Source organism: Acipenser ruthenus, chromosome 39 (assembly GCF_902713425.1).
Source record: "Acipenser ruthenus chromosome 39, fAciRut3.2 maternal haplotype, whole genome shotgun sequence".
NCBI classification, from domain to species: domain Eukaryota; kingdom Metazoa; phylum Chordata; class Actinopteri; order Acipenseriformes; family Acipenseridae; genus Acipenser; species Acipenser ruthenus.
The window spans coordinates 3,077,442-3,098,309 of NC_081227.1; the positions used below are offsets into that span (position 1 = coordinate 3,077,442).

The 20,868-nt window shown below is 45.7% G+C and overlaps 1 protein-coding gene across 4 annotated transcripts in view; it reads right to left on the reverse strand.

Moving 5' to 3' along the window:
* The window catches only part of LOC117966523 (rho guanine nucleotide exchange factor 12-like), a 60,692-nt gene that overhangs the window by 20,460 nt on the left and 19,364 nt on the right, over positions 1 to 20,868 (reverse strand). For 3 of the 4 annotated variants that reach the window (XM_059009801.1, XM_059009803.1, XM_059009799.1), the window contains exons 2-11: positions 9,264 to 9,287; positions 8,094 to 8,185; positions 6,014 to 6,070; positions 3,585 to 3,683; positions 3,241 to 3,290; positions 2,800 to 2,857; positions 2,545 to 2,705; positions 2,088 to 2,165; positions 1,355 to 1,474; positions 349 to 489 (exon numbers count right to left, since the gene is read on the reverse strand). In XM_059009801.1, coding sequence (XP_058865784.1) covers positions 349 to 489; positions 1,355 to 1,474; positions 2,088 to 2,165; positions 2,545 to 2,705; positions 2,800 to 2,857; positions 3,241 to 3,290; positions 3,585 to 3,683; positions 6,014 to 6,070; positions 8,094 to 8,185; positions 9,264 to 9,287 — 880 coding nt within the window. The remainder of the gene's footprint in view (positions 1 to 348; positions 490 to 1,354; positions 1,475 to 2,087; positions 2,166 to 2,544; positions 2,706 to 2,799; positions 2,858 to 3,240; positions 3,291 to 3,584; positions 3,684 to 6,013; positions 6,071 to 8,093; positions 8,186 to 9,263; positions 9,288 to 20,868) is intronic. The other variant, XM_059009802.1, reaches the window with a different exon arrangement.

The following is a 20,868-nucleotide window of genomic DNA, read 5'->3' on the forward strand; positions in this document are numbered from 1 at the left end:
GAACCCTCAAATGGAGTTAGAGTTTCCAAGCATCCAACACTCCAAGCAAATCACTAGCTCATCTTTTGTTCTTGCACAAAAGTTTACTGAGTTTCTGTTCTCCTGTCTCCTTCTAATTTGTATTTTATTACTTAAAAAGCACCTCTCCACTGGAATGAAAAATGACTCATTATGTACAGTGCTTCAATATCACCCCCTCAGATGCATTTGTAAAAAACAAGAGAGGAGCTCTTCAACTTAGTAGCTGCTGCTCAGCCAGAGAGAACCACTGCACTCCACGCTCCAGTATACAAATCCATTGACAGATTTCTTATTTCTGTTCAGACGAGGTTGTGGACAGGCACTCACGTCGACCGCCCCGCTGTTGGGCCGTGTGTCTGTCCCGCTGGCGTCCATGCGAGGGGACAGGGTCTGGTCCCCATCAGAGGTATCCTCAACTTCACTGATCTGCAGGGACTCCGAGGGGGGACGAGAGGACTGAACCCCGTCCTGAAACAACATAACATCGTCAACCATCCTCTATCAAAAATCATGACGACACGTGCTGTAAAATACAGTACATATGGTGCTTTAAATCCGGTACGTATTGTAGCAGTATTTAAAATTAACGACCCAACAGCAAAATGTTACCCATGCACAGAACTGCGTAAAACATAAAAGGCAATGCAATTTAGCAAAAAAAAAACACTGTTTCCAGAATTAAAACAGTATCCAAAGTCAGTATTCAACATTGCAGAATGTAGTGCTCGATAAGGCCCTAATGTCACAGTTCACTTGCAAATGAAAATGCACAAAACTAAAGATCACAGATTTAAAAAAAAAAAAAAAAAAAAGCATCACTATCTAAAACTGTTTAATAATGAACTTTTACAGAAATTGGAGGAAGTGCTGTGGAAATGCACAATAGGCATAATGATTAACTTTTACAGAAATTGGAGGAAGTGCTGTGGAAATGCACAATAGGCATGAAAAAAAAAGAGCGGGCTATCTAAATCTATATATCTAATGAAGAACAGTAATTGATAACCTGAAAGCTCGTTATTTTAATTATATTTTTTTATATTTCTTGTGACTGAGGAGTATCCTGTTGGATCCTGATTCTCCTTGGATATAGAGAGCCACTTGGTGTTTTTCAATTCTCTCTCTCTCTCTCTCTCTTTCTCTCTATACATACACATTTCAAACCAGGATAGACTGTTGAGTTGCTGCAACTCATTTCTGACTCTGACGATAGGGCCTGTTTGAAATGAAGCCTGGCTGTGGCTTACCCAGCCCTGCCCCCACACAGCCCTCTGTGTTCACCCTGCTCCCGATGCCTTGACCCCTGAAACCGATGCCGGGAGGCCCCTCTCACCTGTGCCCCGCCGGTAGCTTTGCTGAGCTGCTCTTGCAGCTGAGGAATGTGCTTCTTCGCCTCCTGAATCTCCTTCTGTAGCTTCGGGGTGGGGCTCCGGCTATACTCCTCCTTCATAGCCTGTCAGCAGCAAATAAAAAACGAAACCCCAATGAAAAAGAAAGAATCCTTGTGTGCTCCAAACTACTCGCTCAACTCCTGTCGTGCTTGCGGTGCCAGGTATTCAGAATATAATGCAAGAAGGATCAGAATCTGTGCTCCACGGTTCTTTTTTCTTCTGTATCAGCTGTCGTGTTAAATCAAGAGAAGACAGCAGCTTACGATTAACCAGCAGCGAGATACAAAAATGGTACTTTCCAACACGCGGTCATCTTGAGTTCCGGAACAAATTTAGCATGAGTGTGGTTAAACTGAGGGAGAAGTGAAAGAGCCGTCATACCGTTAATCAAAATCGAAAGAGCACACCCTGTCCAGCCTCCTCTACAGTTCACAACTCACAGCAAGCCATTCCTCTTTCCTACACCTTCAACAACAAGAGAACACAGGGCTGCCCGGTTTCACAGCTCTAAATTATACCTGCACAGCACTGTGCCAAAACCTATTAATATCCTGTGTGCTGGGCTTGTGGTTCATGCGGTACGGCAGTGGCCAGGAAGTGCTTGATCCTAAACAGCAGGTTGCAGACCGAGCTCAAACTGAGAATCGCTTGTGAAAGTATGTGAGGAGTCTTTACCTGCAAATCCTGCAGCTCTTTCGATAACATCTTTTGCAGGATGTCCACCTTCTGGTTGTGGACACTGTTGTTTTCATGCTATAATAATTGAAAAAAAAAATTCAAATGTAGGAGTGACATGCATTTTACACACACCATAGCAGGGATCTGCATCCCTGGGGTTTCAATACTACCTTCAATGAAGTATCTTCTTGAAATGAACAGGAGCCAGGAGTTTGATGTTCAATAAACTGTTCCTGCTTCACAGCCGCAGGACCAACTACTGTTAATAAACTAACTTGCATGCAGTGAAGTGTGATCAGTTCAAAAGCAGATTCACCACGGGCCTGGTGGTACAAGCTCTGGTCATTTCAGTAAATTTATAAACCCAAGCAGATCAAGTACAGAAAGACTAGGAGAGGGCTAGTGTGGCTTTGAAGCCCTGGATCCCTCGCAGTACCCAGCGGGGGGCTCTTACCCATACTGGCTGGGGGGCGGTGATGCTGGACGCGGTCTGTCCGGGGGAGTTGGGAGAGGTCACTGAAGTCAGGGCCCCTGGATCACTCTCGGATTCTGACAGCGGGATGTGGGGTAACCCTGGGGGACGACCCAGCACTGTGAGCGCCACATAGGAGCCAGCTGAAGAGGGACAAAAAAACACTCCATCAGTGCATCAGTAACACACGCTGCAGCTTCACAATGTTCAACTTCCACCCAGTGTGGCAGTACTTACATTTAATCAGCTTAACAACTTCTACATGGTTTGAATGAGTCACTAAGGTGCCGTTAACCTGTAAAATACACACAATTAGACATTCAGTATATATACATATATGTCTCAGGTCAGGTTGCTCTGTTCACTCAAATTAAAAACTGGATCCTATATATTTTTGCAAACAGGACACCCAAATGCTGATGCTGTTTCGGCTGCAGTCCCACCTCCCACCAGGAGAGGGAGCAGTGGAGCATGGAAGAGGATTCCAGGAGAGCTTCCAGGGAGACGGAAGGATATGAAACAAGGAACCAATACAACATTCTGAAGCTCACATTCCGGAACACTGGGCTATGCTTTTAAAAAAGTCCAGCACTGCCTTGTATGCAAAGGCAGGCGATCAGATTAATAAATCAAATGGTCAGGCTCCAGCAATATCGTGGATTCTATCCCAAACCTTACCTTGATTATCCTGTCCCCAGTCTGCACTCCAGCACGCATCGCAGCGCCATCTATAGGTAAAGAAAAATACGACACGTGAAGACTTGTGTGTTTTATTTAACCAGTTGATTGCCTACAGTAATCCTACACCCATGCAAGCACTGTATACTCACTCTTATTAGAAGTTATTAAAGATTATAGGAATATCCCATGAAAAAGCACATGCTTTCATCTTAACACTGCAAGGCTAACATGACAGGGTGCAGTACTCTGAAAACAGGGGTTCTGAACACAGAGCCGTCTTTAGGAGCGCTGAACGATCCCCCTCCCCTTGCCCTTTCGGTTTCAGACCGCAGAGTGCTTACCTTCTTTGACAGACTGCACGAAGACAGGGTTGTCTCCACTGACCGTCAGCCCAAAGCCATTGTCATCCTTCTGGATTATAACACAGCGCTGAACCAAACCTGCCAGAGACAGGAGGGGATGGCCAGTTTAGACAGGGAGCACAAGCAGGGTTTAGAATATTCTCTCTTCAATTCTAGAACACCTCAGGAGATTCTGGAATGCCAGCCTCGCCTGCATTCCTGCAATAGCAGTGCTGTTCCGGTGGCTTTTTGAGTGATTCAAACAGCAGAGAATGGAATGACCTTTGAACTTCCCCACCCCTCTAAGCAGGTGCCCACCCTCCCCAAAATAAACCCCACTAAATACAATAAGAACGGGTCCTCTTTAACAGGGTTTAGAATGCATTAGGGATCAACGTTAATTGTGTTATTTAAAAAATAAAACACATAACCATTTCTCACGAAGCTCATCCAAGACACACACACTGAAACCAGAACCACACACCCCACCGAAACACGAGCCCCGCCCACCTTCCCCTCTCCACAGTGCCGCGCTGTTTCCATGGGTGCATTTGAACCCATGCTCCCCTCTCATTCCCAGCCCAGACGCAGCTGTTTCATTAGGACTCCGTACAGTAACACCTGTGTGTACTAGCCTCCCTTGGGACCAGGCAAACGTTTACCTAGTAAGACAGGGGCACTCTATTTGGGCACCACTGCTCCTGAAGTGTTACATTATTGTTCCTCTACCCCCTCCCACAGATGGAAAAGTTGCTCAATCTTCCACTAACAACTTGCTCTTTCCACAGAGCAGCCCTGTTTGTGCCCCCGGCGAGCACTGAAGCACGGGGCTGCCCGACACTCCCTGTGCTTCACTTTACAGTGAAGGACAGAGCGTACTGATGCTAATTACTATACTGTGAGAATCACAAACTGAAAAAGCTAACCCGAACTGATCCTCGTAAGCAGTTCCCTGGAAGCACAAGGGCAGGGCGTGCCGCCACAGATGTCATAAACAGGGGTGGAGTGTGGAGCCGCCCACATCACAGAGTCTGCACAGCACAAAGAGCTTTATTATGAGGCTGGGGTTTAACAGCCTGACATCACAGGCATTCAAACAACAGGACGCTGTATACTGAGGGTGACGTGAACACAAGGGCTTATATCAGATCCTCTTGTAACAGAGGGTCTAAATCAAAAGCAGGGCTCAAATCAGTGCTATTGCTGTGACTAACAGACTGGCAGTGTGCGAGTGGAAAGGGGGGGAGGGGGGGGGGGGGGCATTAGACATTCTGAAATGATCATTTAAGCAAATGCATTTTGCATTTTTTTTTTTTTTTTTTTTTTTTTTTTAAAAGCACCAAAGATGCTATCTATGATTTTTACAAGGAAATGTTCAGTTTAGTTTGTTTAAATAAATAAATAAATAAATAAATAAATAAATATCATCTTCATCTTCATCTTCATCTTCATCTTCAGCCTTTTTCAATTCACCGCTGGATGAAGGCCTCCCCAAGACTCTTCCTCATCCACGTTGCTCCGGCGTGTTTCCTAATTTCATCTTGCCATCTTCCTGGAGGTCTTCTTCTTGGTCACTTTAGGGGTCCAGTCTAGTATCTCCTTGGTCCAGCGATGGTCTGGTCTTCTTGCTACATGTCCGGCCCACACTGCCATTTCAGTTTTATATAGAAATGTTTCATACTGCATTTTATGAAGTGGTTATGTAGTGCTGTGCGCCCTCGTCCTTTCACCATTCTGTAATTCTCCAATTCATCTAGTTCTTGTTATATTGTACTTCGCTGTGCACAGACCCTCCACCAAAAAAAAATCACAGAATAAAACCCAGAACTGTAAAGGCTTTAGAAAGAAACACTGCCACGACTTAAAAATAAAATGGAAGGAAATTCATATGAATTTCAAGAGACATTGGACCTGAACAACAAATGTTCTTTCTATAAAAATAAAAAAAAAATACAATGTATATTGAACTCACAGGAGTAGCAGCTAACGCATTGGAAATCACAGGAATCTGTGGACGTTGTTTTAAAGTGTAACTGAAATAGTTCAGCTTTCGTTGACACAAGTGTTATTAAGGGTCCTTCCCTTCCCAGCGCGTTTCTCCATTCATTGTTTTACTATCGCTGCCACCATGTGACACGACGAACAGGAAGGTGTAGCCAGCCTCAGTAAAATCAATGAACAAATCAAGAATCTGAGTAGCTGACGGATTGACAGCTGCTGTACCACGGCCTCTCAATTCTTGGTAATTCTGAAGGCTGGCTAGCCCAGTTTCAATACAGAACCGTGTTCTTGTAAATGCTGTTCTGGTGGGAAACAGAAGCAGGGTGTTAGGCACAGCAAAGAGACAGGCACGAGTCAAAAGGAGAAAATACAAGAAACTGAAGAAGCCACACCAAGCCAGGAGGAAGGGAGGGGAGGGGGGCGCTTACCATAGGCCTCGGGTTTACTGGTGTCCAGAAAAGATTTGCTCTTCCTGAGGGTGTGGTCTGCAGGACGATGGAGAAAGGGACACAGGGAGAGAGAGAAACAAAATGGAAAAAAGAGAGGAGATGTGGGAAAAACACGGACACAAAATATAAAATGGAACTGCTGCAAGAAAGAAACCGATCAATCGATTATTAAAACCATGCAACACGTAGACAGATCGGACACATACAAGAGAAAGGGCAGGCAGAAACACATCTACTGCTAGAACAGGAGATGAAGTGGCGGGTGGGTGAGTTTTAGTTTTCGCATGCATTCCCTTTCCAGCAGAGCGCTAGAGAGATTCCATATACTGACCAGACGTTTTGCTGTGGATTGAAAACTAAATGATCTGCCGGCAGAGCTGCATTCTGACTACGAGGCAAAGTAGAAGCCAATTCCTAAAAAAAAAACAACAAACCCACCAGAAGCCTCCAGAGTAATGCTGTGGTCTCTATATTCTGGTAAACCAACTGGCTCTGGTGTTTTAAACAGGGACAGGTTTTGCAGTTGTATGCACGACTTCGGTATGCTACTGCAGGCCTGTCAGCTGAGCAAGAAAAAGGATTCTGGTAATAAAATAAATATGCAGATAAATGCACACTGCAATACAAAAGTATAGAGCACACTAGCGTGTTTTACAAGGGTAATAAAACTGCATTAAAATCACCCGTGCTCTGAAGTGAGAGGTGAGCAGCTGGTACGGAGCTCTTGAGAATTCTGATTCCAATTGGTTCATCTGGATATTCTGTGCTTTTATTCAGCATGTGTTAGTTACTTGTGTGTGTGTGTGTGTGTGTGTGTGTGTGTGAGCGTGCGTGAGCGTGCACGTGGCAGAATGTATGGGGGTGCCTGCATCTGTTTGTGGATGCTTATGTTCGTGTGTTCAGCGTACCTGTGTGTGTGTGTCTCCGTTTGTCAGTGTGGGCGATTGTTTGCTTGCTTGTTTCCTAAATCTACAGATGCTCACCGAGGACATGGTGGGTGAATAAAATAACCCAATGGAAATGTCAAGCACAAGACAATGAGCTTGTGATCTCGCCCCATGTCTTCAATGAGCCACGGTGTAAAATCAAGCACCTATTTCTACCTGCTGTGCTAGTACATTATCATTGCATGCAGTTTTTACTCAAGTTTGCTACATTTTACCTGAAGAGGTAAGAAAGCAAATGTGCTTTAAAATGTAACAAAATGCTAGCGTATAACCTTCTGCACTGGATCGTCTAAACTTCACAAAAAGGGATGAAAACTTCAAAACAGCAAAACAACTAAAACTCAGCTTCTCACTACTATTACTGCACCACCGCTCAAAAAAAAAAAAAAAAGTTTTCTAGGTCTTAAAATGTGCTCGTTAAAAAATGCAAGACACACTATGATACACCGTGGGATGGAAATAAGACTCCCATTGCATAGCAGTTTGATCTATTCCTGGTTTTACTAGGAGTTTAGTAAAACATACCTGAGCTTGTTACCTATACACTGTGTCTAATCAAGCTCCTAGTAAAACCTGGAATAGGTGGGACTGCTATGCAATAGGAGTCTTATTCCCATCCCTGTACACTACAGAAACGCAATGCAGAATATAGGAAAAACAATGTATTACACCATTGTCAACCAGTGGGGAAAGGCAGGGTTATCTAACACCAGCAGCACAACGGATTCCTCATTTACCTACGCACACACACAGAGTGCACTCGGAGGGACAGAGACATACAAACACAGACACACTTTTTAAAACCGCTTATAAATCACCCTGTCCGTCCCCAACACAAAACAGCACCTTAAAATCCACCTTCCCCAGTAGTTTTAGTGCAGGCTGTACTGTGCTGCTGTGGTTTCATTTAGCAGCCCTCCCTATCAAAGAGACTGTTGTGCAGTCCTCCCCCTGTCCCACAATCCAAGTGAAGCAGAGTGACACAGCAAGCAGGAGAGAAGCAGTGTTCCACGACATAAAACAGCAGAGCCTCCCTCCCATCTGGACAGTCCGCACTGCAGTGCAGTGGTAGATACGTGTGGGGCGTGTGCAGCGTGCGCCGTGGGGTTTACCTGTAGGGTCGAACTCCTGCGGTGACACAGTCGGTTTGTCGCTCTTGTGTTTCTTGTCCGGGGGAGGGTCCTTGCTGAGAATGCTACCGTGCCTGAAACAAAACCAAGAGACTTTACACTTTACACTAATGTGTTGCCACTGACTGTGAGAAGCTCGTTTTAACAGAATTCTGCTCATTGCAATTTTGATCAATGATGTGTTGGAATTGATCAAAATGGAATCGGAACTGGAATTTTTAAAAGGAACTGAAAATTGAATTACACAGGAATTGACCCTGAACTCCCATTGCATAGCAGTTAGATCCATTCCTGGTTTTGCTATGAGTTTAATAAAACAATAAGTATACACTGAGGCTAAATCAGGCTCATTTTAAAATGGGGGGGGAAACTGCTATGCAATTGGAGTCTTATTTCCAACCCTGCAGTCTACATTATACACAGGAAATGAACTGCACAAAGCAGTTACTGTAGCATTCACTATACACAGCACCGGAATGTCTGAGCAGACCTCCAAAGCATTTCAGACTCAAGTGCTGCTACAGCTTTAAGAGGGGCACACTTAGACCTTGACCCCTGGCCTCTAAACTGGAATAGGCACAGAAACAGAAGCGGCCTTCAGCAGTGCGGCGCAGTGCCGGCACTGTGGAACAGCATGTCAGTAGACACAGCTGTTGGGCTGACAAAGAGCAGCATTTGGAGGAAGAGGCGAAAAAAAATACAGAAACACACACACACTTGTAGGAGTGCCATTCCTGTGCCGTCAAAGCACAATGCAATCTCTGCTCTCCCTTAATACCTCAACGCTCTCTGTTGTTATTAATGAATGAGACAGCGTCTGTCTTTTTGATTAAATACAGACATATTTAATTACACAAAAGATATTGCAAACCTGCCCCCACACCCCAGATTTGTACTGGAATTACAGAGACACAATGAGATTGGATAAAAGCACTGACTCTTAAATTCCCTTAAGTCTAATCATCAAAATGCTGTCTGTTTATGCTTCTTATACTGAATTACAGTACTAGCTTAATCTGCATTAAAATAAGCACACACACTCACAAATGAATCTGCAATGTCATTGAAATATTTTTAAAATCCTGTACTCAGGGTAACAAAGAGAGAATCCAGTCATCTCCATCACACAAAGCGCAGGGCACACTGTCTTACCTGGTTGGTTTTCTGATGGGAAACCTGCAGGAGACAAAAGTAAAGTAAGTTAGATGCAAAGGCTGTGCATCCATCCATACAGAAAACACATTCTATACAAGGGCCTCTGGGCATGTCTCTTCAGCCACCCACTGTACACAAACCGTACAGGAAACCCTGATTCCAATAATGGGAGCCCTGAGAACGTGGCAAGCCTGCAAGGAGTTGAAATCGTTCTGGAGGGATGCGTGATGGTGCCTCAGCTTGTACAAGTACATCAGACGAAGTTGCATTAGTGCTGTACAAATAACATGGGTACTTTGCAATATCAACAGCTGTCTACAAAATCGTCAAGTAGTGATTTGTTAGGGGTGTAATAAAAAAAACAGAGCAAAATACAAAAATACTTTAATTTGAATGTTCTATATTTTATAGCAAGTGGTCCAAAACTGTCTGCACTGATTCATAACTTAAGATTAAATATTTAACACAAAACAGCCTCCCACACCAATACTTTTCTGAACTGTGTTCTCCAAGGATGGAAAACAGGCTGCTCCAGCAGTCTGGAACATAAGCCTTGCCTTTATAAATAGCCCTGGACTTTCTGCTGTCATTCCTTCCTCTGAACAATGGTCTCCTGCACGGAACAATAGCGCTCACGTCAAGGCCGGTAACTCCCCCGCTGCATTGTGGGATAGATTCCCGGAAACGTTGTGACTGCCCTGGCCTGGTGCCTGTTTCCTGAGTGTGTGAATTGTTCAGAGCGATCCCGGGAGAAGAGGGGGGGGACCTGGAGGCCAGCGATTTCCTGGACACACGTGTGTGATCAAACAAGGGGAAAAGTCTCCTCAGCGTGTGAGGAAGTGTATAGTAGGGCTGGGAGAGGGGATACCGTGACCCCAGCAGCAGCGAAAATACAAACAAAACTGGTGGAACCCACGCCAAATTCACAACAGAAAGTAAATCACTACCACTAAAACAAAGCCTACAATATAAACCTGCTTTTATTTAGCATCCCTAGTAAATGTGAATAACATGTTTCATTATTTCCCTGTGTGGCATCGGTTTCCACATGGTTAAGAGGCACCACCTCCAGTGTAGATGGTTTTATTCACACAGGCTGCTATGTCATTCATATCAGACACTCTTTCAGAGGTTCCATGACTCAGCGCGGGCCTCCCTGTCACGTGACCACGCTCCGTGACTCTGATAAGACTATGAAGTGTGAGAGGGGTCGTGTGTCACTCTGATAGTGTAATCTCACACAACTGCAGCGTTCCAAACTGGAACCCCTCACTCACACGCGGGCAGCAATTATAACTCACTCCTCGGCAGAGCCACAGCCCCACAACACTGCAACGAGATTATAACACTGTGTTTTACCACCGGTTCGTATAAATCCCCTTGCATTTCATTACCATTTAAAGGGGGGTCCACTGTAAACAAACAAAAGGCTCAGGTAAATTTACAGCTCTTAATCAATCTAGCCTTTCACTTAACTAAATGCACTCTGCAGCAGTCTGCACACACCGTACGCTACCTCCTGGCTCCTCTTTGGCTGCAGACGGCGCTACCCCTCCAGAAAGCTGTGGTGGTTGCACAGCGTTTGCTGAAGCACAGGAACAAGCCCGTCCCCAGGCAGACCCGAATCCCGATCAGATCAGGTCGGAGCTCTCCAGACAGGAAGTGCCTCTGTGGTACCTGCACATCAGAGGTTTTCATCCTGGACAGATCTCACTGTGTGATCGTGCCTGGCAAGCCTGCAGTAGCAAGGGAGGGACTAGTTTTCAGCTCGGAAAGGCTGTGCGGTTCTCTGTGAAGTATTGTACCAGGTTTGTCAAGTTCTGGTGCAGTGGTTGTCAAACCGAAGTTCTGCAGAACATTCTGGAATTTGCGTTCATTAACCCTATTCTTCAGTCATGAAGAATAAACCTCTTTATTGAGGATACACGACCCGCGAGGTTCCAACGTGATTTCTGACGGCCTGTGTTAACATACGACACCAAGATAGGACCTTGAGGATCCACCAGGAAAATTAAAAAATCTACAAAAAAAGAATCTTTGCAGTTTGCTGAAAAGTCCAGTTTCATTGCAGTCCAGTCTGACTGAGTAAACAAACAGAGTATGTTATTTTGTGTATAAGATACTCGCAACAAGACCGCGGTATTCTTTTCAGCAAGTGTTTCTACAGCTTTCCAGACACACATCTCACCTCACATGATTCAGTGTGACCCTAACTAATTTAATTGTCTACAAAGCCAGAGTGAGATTCCTCCAGCTGATCAGGCAGCGAACTGCGTGTTGGAAACATGAACAGTTGTGTTGTGAACGGACGGGGAATACGCAGTGGTGGAGTCACATGACACAGCAGCTCTGTACAGTACAGAAAGGGGCAGGTTCTCAGTCCTCTAGGCATTGCTCATAGCACATTAAAAAGCTGGCAAAGAAATGGTGGAACAGCTTTTCAGCTGGGAGCGAGAGAAAGAGCTCCACTCTCATCACGGGTACATACAGTAGTAAGCAAGAATGAATGATTTACTTTTAGTCGCTTCTAGGGTTCGCTCGTCATCAAATTCAGAGGGATTGTCTGTTTTCTAAATTCCCCATCTTAATATTGCACGCTGGCCGCAACTACTGCACCTAATTCAAAGTAATGGTCAGACTTTACTATATTAGAAATCAAATGAGCTTTTCATAGCACAGTTCAAGTTTTTTTAAGGGTTCATTTGCAGCTTTACTTTGATTCCTAGACTTGTGGTCTTCCCTTGTGTAGCTACTGTATACACACACAAGGCACAGACACATTTATATTCTACTGTAGGAACCAAAACAACCACCCTTTCAGCATACCAACCCACCCAGCCCCCCAGTCCCTTACCCTCTGTTAATAAGTGAGTAAATCAATCCACATTCTAAACCCGCTGCTGTTTGGATCACTACTGTATAAATAAACCCCAGAGACGGGATTTCATCAGATCGTGAAGCCCCTTTCAGCCAGCCATGGTTCACAAAAGTGTAAAATCCTGACGGAACAGAACACGCCCGGATCTTCTCTTCAACTACATCTCTAATCATTTAAAAACCGTTCAAAACTGGGTGCTTGTGTGCATGTTGGACGACAGAACTGCGATGAAGTGGAGGTGCAGCACAGAAAGCAGAGCTGCCAACACAAGAGGCGCACGTTAGCAGACAGCCTCGCTCCATAGAGGGTACTGGTAATGCGTAGGAGTGACACGCATTTACTGGAACGCTAATGCTTTTTGAATAACGCCCGGGTTCAGTAAGAGATCAGGCAATTTCTAGTCGAGAAGGAAACACAGGAGAGACATTGCTAAAGCTGAAGTAGAGAAGGGGTCTGGCAGTTAATCTTCTCAAAGTTCAATGCCAGAGGCTGATTATAATTGCTAGGATTTACTGGGGACAGAAACAGCTGGGGGCACTGTGAGGGGGGTCAGGAGGGGCAGCAAGATGGGGTTCTTTTCAGGTGCCCTACAGAGGAACAGCACAGTATTTGACCTCAGAAAGCCCCTTCCCTTCCCTCTCCTCTCCAGGGCTGGTGGAGGCAGCCTGCGCGTAAACGATTGCTGAACCAGCACAACTGAAAATTAATTTCAACGAGAAGGGGAGTGTGTGGGCACGCAAGGACGACTAAAATAAAAGTGACTTATTTAGGAGATGTTGCTCAGTGCCTCGTAGCCGCGTCTAAACACAAATCCTGGCGTTAATCTGTGTGAGAGCAGGGCTGTCGGACTCTCAGAGAGGGGGGTGACTAGGGAGGCCCCAGACTGCTCAATAAAGGCTTTGTTTTTGCTGGAAAAAAGCAGCAGGCCTTGCCAATAGGGACAGGGTCAGGGCCACCCCAAGCTGGGAAGGAACCGCAGAACAGCGCTGGTCTGTGAGAAGAGAGAGAAATGAAAAGCGACAGTGCCGAAGGAGACGCTTGGCATTGATCAGCTGGCACTTATGGAAGCAGCATGGACATTTTAACCTTGTAACCCAAAGAGCTGTCTTTTTCCAATACCTCCAGAGTGGTTCTGAATCCGGAACCACCCTCTTTTATATCCTGGGCATTTTACCTCCTTCAGAACAGCGTCTTTTTCTCCTTAAGCGTCTTTTTCTGATCGCCCAAGAAATAAACGATATCCCCAATCAGAACACACTCCCCACCAATCATATTCACTGCCTTCCAACTACACAGGTGAGGGCCGATTAGCATTACACCCTATAGTGGAAAGCATAAAGAATTCAAAACTACACGGAAATCTATTCAAAATGATGCACTTTCATGTACTCCATTCTTCTGAATTAACATTCTGAAGCTTCAGTTAAGCAGCAAATACATTTTAGGCCTTATCTTGCACTTAGCACTCTTCCACACACACTTCCCTGAGCTCCAGTCTCTCTCTCTCTCTCTCATCTCCAGCCATCGCCACCAAGAAGCCCCCACAAACCAATAGTCTGGCCCTTCACCTTCCTCCTGGCAATCAAGCCATCATGAGATCAAGGGCTGGGAGGTTAGATTGAGGGCTACTGGAGGGCTGTGTTTAGAGTGCGGGGCTGCAGACTGGGTGCAGGAGAGACATGAGCCTGGCAAGATCAAGCTGGAAAGCCACATGAAAGTCACTGGAGAGTCTACACACTGGGGTGTGGACTGCAACTAAAAAGAAACGCCTTCCCCTAATTATAACAGAGCGAGAGCCGCACTGAACGCTTCAGACAGGCTAATGATGGGCGAGCTTCAAAAGAGGCACAACAGCAGGCTTTATCAGCAGGCTGCTGTACTGTACACTGCACAGGACTTTTTGAAAACACACACTCCGGTTTTAAACAGACAAGGCAAAGAAATACCAGTATCTTACATCCTGGCTAACACTAGAACAAGCCAATGCATTTCATACTTAATTAAAGAAACTGATGACCTGCATGAGTCCTTTAGGTTCAAATTCTTCTATCCTTACAGTAGGTTTGCGTCTGGCAGATTTTATACCATCAGTGGGCTGCTTCTTGTCCGAGATGTCACTTTCGAAAGTGCTATTTTTCTATATTTTCAGATCCCACCCAGTTTTAAAGATGTACCTGCACTCTCACAATATACAGAAGTAGATATCAGCATTGCTACCTCTCAGATCTGAAGGCCCAGCCAAGCTCAGCACACTGGTGTGCAGTAAATCACAACAGAGGGCCTGCTCTGGGAAACTTCTAGAGAGCTGTAAAAACACATGGCACTCAACCGTAGCGCAGAGAAGAAGAAAAAACACACACACAACAGCGAAAGTCACTTGTTTAGTTAGTAGCAGCCATTCCGGTTAATCCCCAGCACTGTGAAGACGTCACCTCGTCAGCTCTCCATTGTTCTGCAGAGCAGGGTCTGTCAGGTGACTAAAAATACTGCTCTATCTAATCTTCCAGCCCTGCGTCAGAGAGCACTGACTGCAGATACGACACAGCTGCAGCCTTTTATCAAGGGGGATATTTAAACAGAGCGAAGCGAAATACACTGCACTGTTTAAAGTGTAGAGTCTGTCAATGAAGCGGGCAGGGGCCATGTTAGAGTGGAGAATTGCTTGGCCATTGCAGAGGGCCGGGCCGTAGTGCGGAAAAGAGCGGGTGCGAGTAGCTCAGTGGTTAGGGTGCTGGGCTGCAGCGTGGAAGGTGTAGCGCAGTAGTTAGAGTGCTGGGCTGCAGCGTGGAAGGTAGTGGGTTTGTGTAGCTCAGTGGTTAAGTGCTGGGCTGCAGCGTGGAAGGTAGTGGGTGTGCGTCGCTCAGTGGTTAGGGTGCTGGGCTGCAGTGTGGAAGGTGTAGCTCAGTGGTTAGAGTGCTGGGCTGCAGCGTGGAAGGTAAGTGGATTGGAACAGCAGCTCTCAGCCCTGGTCCTCATATACTCAGCAGTTCAGGATTCCGTTTTAAACAGGCTTTGCTATCCCAGAGCATTCATACAGCCTCAGAGTCATTAAATAGTCTGTTGCCACAGTGACTAAACAGTGACTGCTTTAAGGTATAGACAACAGACAACAACACAAATTAAAGGGGACTTGTGGAAACTAAATCATGGAGGGGTACTTGAAGAGCAGCATTGTTAAAAAATAAAAGTCGAGAGAAGCCTTTTCGGCTTCACTCAGACTCTGTTGGCTTAACACCTGGCATTCAAGTCTTCCCGTGAAGAATAAAGCTGGGTTAGTTTGAGCTCTAGGGTGAATCTCTAGTACAGAGAACACTTAAGCCTGGATTGATGGTAGCGTGCGTGTACCAACATGTCTTCAACGAGACTAACCAGTCAGGCTGGCTCTAAAAGGAGACGGCAGCACAGCCAAGCACACGCGAGGAAGAGGAGGATGAGCACAGAGATTACTGAACGTGGCAGCAGCTCCACCCTGCCTCTATGACATCATCACCATCACTGGGGACACTCCCCTTTCTGTGCAAACACACACCTGGACTGTAGTTATCCTTCTGCTGAAGGCAGAGGAAGAAAGCAGGCAACGGTAGCCTAGCAACTAGAATGTAGGGGTGTGAACAGTTTAAAAGAGTTTAAAAAAAAGGTCAGGTGTGACTATAAAGGCCAAATGCAGGTTTTAGCTTTTAGTGTTAACAAAAATGTAATATAAACCGAAGAGAAGCCCTATTTACTTCCTATGAAATATTTCTCCACAGTCATTTCCACAAACAGTCCAATACACACAGATATGAATGCTGAAATGTATTTTCAAATGCGATGGTGTTCTTCTTACATTTCTGGAACATTCCCAATACGTTTAAACATGTTTCAAACTACAGTTTAAACGCTTAGGAAATGAAATGGAAACTAACCCCAGTCACTGAAAATTGAGAGCAACATTTCCATGTAAGCAGGCTGGCTGTGGGGGAGCCAGCAGCTGCTCCTCTCCCCCTCCCCTCGCAGCTGCTGCATGCTGGCCGGTAGAGAGAAGTACAACGAGGGGGGAGGGAAAACAACATGGATAAACGTGTTCAAACAGCTAAATAATCAACAACCAAAGGAACGGGTTTATCTACACCACAGGAGGCCCACTGCAAACGAGACACTTCAGGCTTTAACATGAGCTTAACAGCTTTTATATATATATATATATATATATATATATATATATATATATATATATATATATATATATATATATATATATATAAATAAAAGAAGGGTTTTGAATCAATGAAGTGGTGAGCTAGTAAGAACACAATGCATGACACCAGTCCTGGGTTTCTGGTAAAAGGACCAGGTGCCTGAACTTGACGTGGTTTTGATCAATCAGGCCTCTGCTAAACCGGATCTGATGCTAATCGCACTGATCACAGCATGGAGTCTGCAGTTCACTATTAAGCACTGTTTATCCAGCTGCAGGCAGGGAACAATTTATTGAGCGGAGGCCTGATTGCTCAAACCTCTCACTCCTGACTAGCAGGGCTGGTACCGGTCAGGCCGAGTGTCTAACCCTGCAACTCTCTCACTACTACAGGGAGGGCAAAGGTGAAGCTCTCAGAAAAACCTTGAATGTAGGGGTGTGGCGAAACTCACTCAAATCAATTGTGGGAGTGTAGTCCTGGACAAGGCGTCATCTCAGAATAAACTCCACAAATAAATATGCATCCCAGAGTTAGGGTTAACGAAAGGCCACACGCAAAGTGACAAATCGGTGGTTTACTGGTTTTGCAACATATTTTCATTGCCAGTTTACGGACAAAACGTCATTAACAGGCACTCAATTGTAAAGATGAAGGAAGGGCAGTTTTTAGGTGTGTTTTGAGTTAATACCGGCAGACAAATACTTTGTAAAGCCAACTACACTGAGAACTTGAATGACTTTGTTCTTCCAAAAAAATCTACTATCCGAGAATGGCAGAAGCAGCATAGATAGCAGGATGTGGTACACGCCAATGCAACGGTATTATTCTCATTCTCTGAGCACTCATTTATTTCTGCTATCTGGGCTAGCAGTGCGTTCACAGTGTGTTAATCATGGCTAACCTCTTTGCAGTGGCAGGATTGCTTTGAGCCCTCAGGGAAGCCTCTGCCTTTCTGCCCCAATAACCCCAATCAGGTTTCCTGACAGGGCTTGGGGGGTGGACATTTCTTCACGCTAGTTTGTCTGTTTGCGTTTCATTAATGCGCGGGGGGGGGGGGGGGGGGCAGGGGTGAGGGGTGCGCTGGCCGGTGATCTCGCCCCACCCCCTAAGGGCGAGAGGATCTTTGCAGCGTCTGTAATGTAAAGTGGAACCCGACAGCCCATAAAAGAAACTGGAATTCATATTGAAAGTGGAGAAAGGGTTGTGGGAAGACCCACTCTAGACACATGCACTGCCATGCTGCACAAGATCACTCTGCAAGTCTCCTGGTAACATCTGTAATAAAATAAGAGTACGGTAAATATCGTGCATGCATTACACAATGACATTTCATAATCTATACACATGCATAGTACATCTCTTGCAGCTTAAATCAGCTAATTATGGTCAATAGCCTTCGGTTTGTTTTTAATTCCAACCACAGATTATAATTTGTATTGCTTTAGGATTAGGTTGTATTACTGTGGTGTATTGCTGAAGTCTCCTCTAGTCCTCCATACAAGCGCACCTTGTCAATGGGAAATGCCCCACTTGCTGTACTGCAGCAAAACAGCTTTGTGACAGAAACAGCTCCCCGGCGTCCACTGCAGCAAAACACTGTACTAATGCTGCTGGCGTTCTTCAAACACAGCAGGAACATGCGAGCACAAACAGCTGGGGATTGGAACTGTGCTTCCCCTGGTAAGAGCAGAGCTGTGCTTACTGAAAGAGAGGAGAGACTCTCCACACACGGGGAGAGGAGAGGAGAGGAGAGAGGAGGAGAGACTCTCCACACAGGGAGAGGAGAGGAGAGACTCTCCACACACAGAGCAAGGAGAGGAGAGGAGGAGAGACTCTCCACACACAGGGAGAAGAGAGGAGAGAGAGAGAGAGGAGAGACTCTCCACACACAGAGCAAGGAGAGGAGAGGAGGAGAGACTTTCCACACACAGGGAGAAGAGAGGAGAGAGAGAGAGAGGAGAGACTCTCCACACACAGAGTGAGGAGAGAAAGAGAGCGAGGAGGAGAGAAAGGAGAGAGGAGAGGACAGAGGAGAGAGAGGAGAGGAGAGGAGAGAGACGTCCCAGATTCCATTTTCCCTGTCACGTCTAATTTATCTCCCCGTGTCCCCCCCTATGAATGCATGCTAACAGGCATGTGTTTTCAGTATGTCAGGATGTACAGACATGTGCTGTATTGTTTTTTGTTTGTTTAACCCCTTAACTGGAATAGAAAGGTTATTTCCCAGATAACCCCAATGCACTGACCAGGAATGGTCTTTTCCTGACACCAGACCAGTCCTTTTAAAATCCCTGCGAGCCACACTGTCATCACCCTGCATGCAAGGCAGAGACACAGGAGGCTTTGCGGATTGAGGGCATCTTCTCATTACTGTTGTTGCTCACTTCTGGCCATGTCAGAGATGGTGGGAGGTTTAAGAGGGTAACGGCTTCAGGCTGTGGGGAGGATCTTATTTCACACAAATCAAAGGGGACTTAAAGGATCTGACACTGAATACAGTGACAGCAGAGCCTCACAACGTATCAGGATCAATAGGGATGTCTATTGGCAAGACTGATCGCATGCAATTGATAGGCGCGGCTCACAGCTGGAGAAGACAATCACTGTGCTACTCCACCCCCTCCTTGAAAAGGAGGGCCAGTGCTGATTGCCTCACTGGGAGATTCCTAATTGTGGAAATGCATCTTCACTACAAAATCGCCTCCCAGCCACAAATGGATGGTGGCCCACCCTACACGATCAACACACGCTGGGACCACGTGCTTCCCACTCGTTTCCAATTACGCTTTCAAAACGGGACGGTGAACAGGGTGCCAGCTGCAGTCCCACACGAGGGAAGGGCTGCAGTATTTAGTGGCATTACCCAAATACAAATGCAGGTTAAAGGTTCTGCTATTATAGGATTCAAGTTATATATCATTAATTAGCACTGAAGTTTCCTGTAATTAAAAGGGCAGAACAGCCCATTAAAAAGCGAGATTCTTTTTTTCTCATCTCTCTCTCTGCCCACTCCTGCCACACAGCATGCCAGCTGAAGCTTAATGGCACAGAGCAAGAGAGATATTTAAAAGGAAACAGGGGACTCAAAGAACAGAGAATCGAGCCCCCCTTCCTCCCTCCCTCCTCTTCCTCTCTTTCACAATGTTCTCTTTCCTGAGCTGAAAGTAATTCCAGCCCTGCAGCTTTCTTTATGAATCTCAGAGATTTCAGGAGTGTCCGTTCATATCAGCATCACAGAGTCAGCCTCCCCTGTCCCGGGGCTGAGCTGCTGAAATATCAGGCCGCTGCCTGCATCTCTCGCTCTCCCCTCTCCCTCCCCTCCCCTCTTTGCTCTTCACTCACTCTTATTTAATTCCTTGTCTGTCCATCTGACCCAAAATATTATTTTTAATCACATTTTAAAAGATCCCTCATTCTTGTCATTCAGCAGCCACCAAATTCAGTTTATGCCACCAAGGTCACCGACAATAGCAGAGATGAATAATACACACGCTAAAAACAGCTCAACTGCAGCTCTTGTGTTTTTCTTTTCTTCCAACTGCGTGGGAGAGAGTGACAGACAGAGTGACTAACACTGTAGAAATGCGTCTTACAAACCACACACAGGTAAACAAAACCATTATTACCCTTAATCCAAACAAATTGTTCCGTCGCTCTTTCTTGCTGAAGTTTAAAGCACACTTGATCCCAGCAACACTCTTGCTGCCCAGAGTCTGCTGGACAGCAGGGTGCTAAACGGCCAGTCCATACTAGTGCAACAGTGCTTTTAAAATGGAACACTGGTGCAAATAGAAGCCATGACAAATAACGGGTTGTGTTCTTAGAACAATGAGGTTATAATACTGTGGTTACTTTTTCATACCTCAACCCTAAAATCAACAGGCTTCAGACTTCAAAGTCACCTACACACAAGCCAATAAACACACACACACACATCTCATGTTAGCACAGAAAGGAAGCACTCATTAATATGGGTAGTGGTCGGTTGTGGCAGGATGCGTCTCCTTCCCTGTGTTTGTCTCATTTCACAGTCAGCCGTTGTTCTTGCTCACTGCAGTGCTTCGTTATCAGGGCAGTGTGAGCACAGCTGGGAGCCCTGGCCTGGCCTGGCGAGGAGGGTCCAGTACTGAGCAAACACAAGGCTGTCGTTCCTGTGTACAGCAAACAGGTATGATGAGAAGAGCACCTACACAGAGGCTCTCCATAGCAGGGCAGCCGAAGGGACAAAATCTTCAGGGCACAGACACCAAAGCTTCCGGAACCTATTCATTAGAGATTCAGAACAGTTACAGGCTTAAGATTTCTATTTCACTTTGAATCTGATAAGAGATTCAATTAACTGTTCTGAAAGTGGCTAGGGGGGTTTCCTGCGGCAGCTGATGCCGACGTGAGAGTGCTCCTGTCGGCTCACAAAAGTTTACAGCTGGAAGAAAACCTTTGGGTCCTGACCAAATCCTTCAGCGCAATTATTGCGCAACTATCCTGCTGGCCTAGTAACTAAAAAGCAGTGGTGGGTGTGGGTGTGTGTGTGTGTGTGTGTGTGTGT